The following is a 6909-nucleotide window of genomic DNA, read 5'->3' on the forward strand; positions in this document are numbered from 1 at the left end:
TATATATATATATATATATATATATGTAAATTCCCTATTTATAAATGTAAAACATGCTAAAAAAACACCTCATTCAAATCTTAAAAACAAACTCCTAAAATATAGCATGATTACCACAACAATTTTAAGAGAAAAAAAAATCCTTCCATGAAGAAGCAAAAGAAAAAACCAAGCGAAGGCTTATTATCAGCAAATCAAACCACCGCTAACAACTGTACAATCAAAGAAAATCCTGAATAGCATTATGCAGATTATATAAGTCGGAACTTAACATACATAGATTATAAAGAACAAATTGCCGCTTCCAACTAAACCCTAACAAGTCTCCAAAATCCCATCCGCCATTTTTAAAAGCTTCAGTAGAACCAGTTTCAACAGAGTTTTTCTCCTTCAGTTCAGCTTCTTCTGAATCTTCTCCTCAGCAATCTGCTTCTGTGGCTCTACAGGGAAGTATTTGATGCCCACAAGATCGCCCACTTTGCTGATGACCTGAGATAATGATATGAGAATTATAATTTGGGTTTAGAATAAGGGGGTTTGCGTAAAATGTAAAATGAAGGTGAAGAGGGGCTTACATCCAAGGCTTTGATCATATCTTCTCGGCTGTGCGAGGCAGATATGCAAATTCGAGCTCTTGCGAGAAGAAGGGGAGTTGCAGGGAATGCCACAGTGACAACAGCAAGCTGTTTTTTTGTTCCATGAAAATTTTAAATTCAGTATCAACTCCAATAGTAACATCTAAGGTTTAATTTTTACAATTAAAGTTGGCTGAATCTTTCATATCACATCAAATACCTGAATTTAAATTTTTTACATTTAATTTTCATAAAAAATACCTCTTTATTAACTTTTAGAAGTCAATAAGCCTTTTTTCATACATAGGTTTGCAAAACCAAAGTGCTATAAATGCAATTATGTAAATATCAAACTTAAGTGTTAGATATGTAAATACATAAGAATTGTGTGGTATTTATGTAAATTTCCCAAAAATATAACAAAGAAAACAGCCTGAGAAGATGAAATAATTGAAAAGAACAGCAAGCAGCCCGAAATATCATCACTTACTTTGCGCCTAAGACACTCCCTGGAGAAAGCTGGGATTTTTGCCGGGTTATAAAGCATTATGGGCATAACTGGGGAGTCATCATCCCCAAGAACTTCAAAACCCATCTTGAGAAGCTCCGATCGGAAAAATTGCTATTGTCGCGAATTTGTGCGAGTTTCTGAGCCCCTATAATAGTCATTCAGATCACACATAAGATAGCTTAAAGCTAACACATAAAAGAAACGAAAATTTATACATATATATACCACTCAATTCCTATGCATTTACATATCAAATACCTAAACTTCAATTTTTACATACCACCTTACCTTGCATGAAAAGTTGTATTTCACTTTGAGTTAAAATGGTGGTATTTTTTATGATATGAAAAAATGAGGTGGTATAAATGTAAAATTCAAAGTTTAAGTGTTAGATAGGTAAATACATAAGAATTGGGAAGTATGTAAAAGAAAATGCATTTAAAGGCTCTTTGAAGTACCTCGATTGGAACCATCTTCTCCAAGAACCACTTTAATGGCAGATATAACTTGCTGTGCTGCAGGCGGAGACATTGATGTTGCATAAAAATGAGCTGGGCAAGTGTTCTTCAGATGTTGGATGATTTCCTGGCCAGATAAAATAAAAAACACAGTGTTAAAACCATGAGATTCTGTGCAATGTGGTGCATTAACATACACAGCACACAATTCTTATGTATTTACATATCTCACACCTAAACTTTCATAATTACACACATAGCACTCAAGTCTTTAATATCACATCAAAACTAGCACTATTACCACTGTTTTTAAAAAGTGAAATACACATTTTCATGCATAGGTTTAAAGCATCAAAGTGCCATGTATGTAAATATGAACATGTATGTAAATGTATGTAAATATGAAAGTTTAGGTGTGAGATGTATAAATACATAAGATTTGTATGCTAGTATGTAGATTTCACTAGGAAACTATATCTAACTTGAAAGAAATAATTATACCTTTGTTGCTGCAATATAGCCACCACAAGATCCAAATGATTTTGTGAAAGTTCCCATCATGATATCTATATCAGCCGTGTCTACTCCAAGAAGTTCACAAACTCCCCTTCCAGATTTCCCAATTGCACCTATACTGTGGGCCTCATCCAAGTATGTGTATGCCTAGGAGAAACAGAGTCGTTATAAGTTTTCAAAATCCTATGACCCTATAAACAATTTACAATATGGTATTAACTTAAAGCTTTTATTAAAAACTACTGGAAAATGCAAAATTTATATTAGAATGAATAAAATAACCAGAAGATAAAAACACACAAAATAATTTATATAGGTCCGCCTAATTGATGGTCAGCTTGTTGCCGCTGTTTTTATTTTTACGAAGGAATTTGCATCCAAGTCTCCCAGATCTATCATCCATGATGTTAGGACAACTGAAAAGCTTGGTGAAATCCCAAAAATAATCTTAATAAAACAACCACAAAGGTCAATCCATGATAGAGTCTGCTTAAGGCGTTTCTTTGCAGAACAAAAATTAGGCTCCACAACTTAATAGCGTAAATATATGCCACATTTCACAAATGCAGATAGAGGTGTAACTGAACTAAACCGACTCACGAGCTAGCTCGGGCTAGGCTCGATAAGCGGTTCGTGAGCTGAGCTTCATGAGCTTACAAGCTAAACCTCAATCCATCCCCAACTCGACTCGTCAGGTTGTGAGCCAGCTCCTCTAAAAAAATATTTAATAAAAAAGATACTCAAAATATATTCAAATTCAAAACTTTATCTTTAAATTATTTAAAATATTTAAAAAATGATATTATACATTTTATATAAAGTGATTTATTTCATTAATCTCAAAATTGCTCATTTTGTTATACCGCTAATTTGATTTAATATTATTTTCTCACTTTATGATGCCGGCTCGAACTTTTATAATTAAGTTCGCATTGGAGCTTGAACTCGATTAATTAATCAAGCTCAAGCTTGAGCCGATGGTAGCTTAAGCTCAAATTTACCCATTTACACTCCCAAAAGCAGACAGATGAGAAAGGCACTGGAAAGGAAGATGAGCACATTTCAATCCATTCTAACCTTGTATTTCTTGCAGACAGCTATAATTTCAGGGAGTTTGCAGAGTTCCCCTTCCATGCTATAGATTCCCTCAACAATGACAATTATCTTTTTCCAGGGTCTATGTGTTCGAGGCTGCCCGTCAGCAATTTGTTCCCTGAGCACCTCTTCCAAGTGAGCCGCACCTTCGAGTAAGAGAAGAAAGAGTCCCAACTCAGGCTCGCATAACCCACATAAAATTAGATCGAACACTCAATATAACGATCATAAAACTTACTATTGTGTTGGAAAACCCGCACCGTCGCACCGGATCCACGAGCACCATTAACAATCGAGTTATGGTTCAATGAATCGCTGATTATCAACCCACCCTACATACATGAATCAAAGTCAAATTTATCAGCAGAGCTCTCACATAATTACTTACACTGAATTGAAATCTTATCTACTAGGGGCATTTACATACATACAACAAAATTATTATGTATTTACGTATCTTGCACCTAAACATTTATAATGAAATGAAAAACTTTCAACTTTAACATCACATAAAAAATACGATAATCACGATCCTTTTAAAAGTGAAATACAGTTTTTCATGTACTGATTTATGACACCAAGCTATTACAAGTGTAAATATCAAATTTTGGATGATAGATATGTAAATACATAATAATTGTGTGGTATTTATGTAAATTTCCCATTTTCTAACTGGAGAAACTACTTAAGAGCAGGGTGCTAACCTTCCCAATTAGAGCGGGGATAATAGCAGAATTCGTTGCATATCCCATTCCAAAAAGAATAGCAGCCGGCTTTCGAACAAATCTTGCGACTAATTCTTCTAACTCAGCATGCAATTTTGTCGTTCCTAAAACAAGAAAATTGGACGAAAGGTTAACCCTATGATCACAAAATTATCGTTCACCAAAACAAGAGGAAGAACGCTTTATGTACCTCCATCAACACGAGCACTGCAAGTACTTGCCGAGAATTGCTTCAGAGACTCGATAACACGAGGTGTGCAATACTCGTCAGCAGCGGCAAAGCCAAGATAATTATATGATCCTAGGTTGAGGCATTTACTGGTCTTTGAGGTCCGGCTGCATTCAAGAAAAAAGAAAAAAAAATCAGCAAAACCCTGAGTGACGAAATATAACATTTTTTACTTGAAAATTTGACTTAATTAAATGTGGAACAACTATAATCTTGTGCTTAAATTATACTTTTATTATAAGTGATGAGAATTATAATAAATACTAGAGGAAGAAAAAAAGATCAAAACTCACTGAAGTGTCTTGTTACTGTCCTTTGAGTAACGCTCAACCACATCAATCCATGAATCTGGTGCACTTGCAATTGGTCGATTAAAGCAGTCCTGTTGATCAATGAACAAATTCATGCCAATCATTAAATTTGAATAAAGTTAGAAATATTACAAAATTTTAATCAAACAATGACACCTACATCAATTTTACATTGTTTTATAAGCATAGTTCCAATGTTCCATGAAGGTTGAATACATGAAAGTTAATCTACCCACTATTTCAAGGAAATGTTTGGTTGCAAGATTTATCCGGGACTTAAAAATATCTTGGCAAACAATTTTTTGAGATGCATAAATCTTACTATTCTAAAATTATATTTCTTCCCGTTTTTGAGAAAAATTTGAAAATATCCATCAATTGTTTACTAGGGTTTAACTATATTTAACATCCAACCAGTCAAATAGCTTCAGGATTTAAAGATTCCCTGATTTGCTAAATCTGAATTTGCACGGATCATTGCATCCTACTAGAATTAAATTCTACTAGTTGCCAAACAGAATCCTAAGTTGTTTCCTCTTATTTACCAAACATATTATAGAAAGCATGAGAATCTTGGAATCAATGAATCAAACAATCAATAATAGCTATTTTCCATTTCCAAATCTAATATTCAGTGATCTTTTCCATTTAAATCATCGAGAAAATGACCTTAACAAAACTGCAGGCAATAGCAAAAGCAAAAGGCATCGAATCGCATAAAAAGCCATATAGGTGTTCTTCTCAACGACAGTAATCATTATGACAGCAAACCCCAAAAAGTTATAACGAACAGAACAGCAAAAAACCTAAACACAAAAGAAAATTAGCTAACAAAACAAATAAATAAACGAACCTGAATACGAAGATAGAGACGCCGAGTGTAGAAATCCTCCAGCCCCAAGCAGATCGGAGCGTAACCCTAATCCGGAAACAACGGAACCGACCTCAGAAGCTCGAAACCAAGAAGATCGAAAGGAAAGCAAAAGACACAGAACCACAGACAAGAGGGAGAAAGAGTACCTGAAGATTCTTGGATTTACGCAAGTCGAGAATCTTCCGGAAGAAATCTCTCATCTGACCGAAGGCGAAGAGGAGGCCATAGCTGAACAGAGTTGTGAGTGCCGTCAGGTACGGTAGTCTCACCATCCTCAACGCCGATGACAGGAACCCTAAGCTTCACGTTGGTTCTATAGAGAGAAGAGGACGCTAATATAAGGTGAGCAGGGGAGAGAGGGAAGCAGCAGGAAGGGAAGGGGTTGTAGCATTTAATAGGGTGAGAATGATTTGGTTTTGTAGAGAGAGACTAGAGAGAGAAGCAGAGAATTGAAAAGTTGAATGGGAGAAGAGGCCGGGAGGAATCTGGACGCGGTGCGCTGACCGGAGAAGCGATTTGGATCATACAGTCGTCGTCGTCTTCTAAAAATCGGGTGGAAATGGAAGTGAAAGAAGCCCGGGGGCTTTTACTTCTTTTGACCTATTATTTATTTATTTATATATGTAACACCTAAATTTTTTTTTTTTACATTTATACCATTCAATTTTTTTATATAACATTAAAATTATTATTATGCAATATATATATCACATTAAAGTTTAAGCAGATAGATAGGGGTGTCAAAAATTGATCCGACATGCTAAAATCATTAGAAAAATTCGGGATGGCTTGAAATTTTTTGGTATCGGGTTTGTATTAGAGAATTCAACTTGTTTATTATTTGGGTCAGATTCGAGTTTAACCCGAAAACTCAAACATGACACGAAGCATAAAAAGTTTAGGTCGAGATCGGATTAATAGGTCAAGCTTCAGTTCGGGTCGTTTGGGTCTTAGTTTTGCATGTTTATTATTCGGAACGAGTCATTTTTTGGTCAGATCCAAACCCTACTTGCTGGCCCGAATTGACACCCCCATAGATAGATGCATAAATACATAAGAATTAAGAATTGAGCGGTACAAGATAAATATTAAAAAAAAAAGAGGCAATAATATACGGACCATCTGAATAAAACCCCGACCCTAATTTTTCATTTTTATCAAATTCTCAATAGCACGCATAAATACATCATTTTAGTGATTAAAAAAATCATCTAGTTGGTTAAATTGTAAATGTTTTGGGTGGTTTGTATGCAATTTTCTCTAGAAAAATTACATACAAATTTTCATAAAATTTATATATCTAATAAATAAAATTTAATATTTACAGATATGACAAAAGTGTCCTCATTCATAAACCTATACATGAAATTGTATATTTCATATTTAAAAATAAATAATAGTGATATTTTTTATGTAAAATTAAAATTTGATTAAGAGATTTCATCTTTTTGAATATTTTGAATATGTCTTTAAATCATGAGTTTGTGACGTGAAATTTGATATAAAATTTGTTAATATATTTTTTATTATTTTTAATCAACCGATCAAAATAAAAATAATAAAAAAAGAAATATTGATATTGGAACTAGTTGAATTATTTATAAACAATATTGAT

The 6909-nt window shown here is 34.0% G+C and overlaps 1 protein-coding gene across 1 annotated transcript; it reads right to left on the reverse strand.

Moving 5' to 3' along the window:
* Window positions 1-183: 183 nt before the first annotated feature.
* LOC110029706 (long chain base biosynthesis protein 2d-like) lies at window positions 184-5869 on the reverse strand. The gene is given in 13 exon segments (XM_020732127.1): window positions 184-489; window positions 576-683; window positions 1066-1196; window positions 1199-1231; window positions 1545-1671; window positions 2046-2207; window positions 3138-3301; window positions 3394-3487; window positions 3860-3984; window positions 4071-4216; window positions 4403-4491; window positions 5274-5339; window positions 5441-5869. Coding segments are annotated over 13 exon segments (1470 nt in total). The 5' UTR covers window positions 5567-5869; the 3' UTR covers window positions 184-390.
* Window positions 5870-6909: the final 1040 nt, after the last annotated feature.

The sequence above is a fragment of the Phalaenopsis equestris genome, unplaced genomic scaffold (assembly GCF_001263595.1).
Source record: "Phalaenopsis equestris unplaced genomic scaffold, ASM126359v1 Scaffold000600, whole genome shotgun sequence".
NCBI lineage: Eukaryota > Viridiplantae > Streptophyta > Magnoliopsida > Asparagales > Orchidaceae > Phalaenopsis > Phalaenopsis equestris.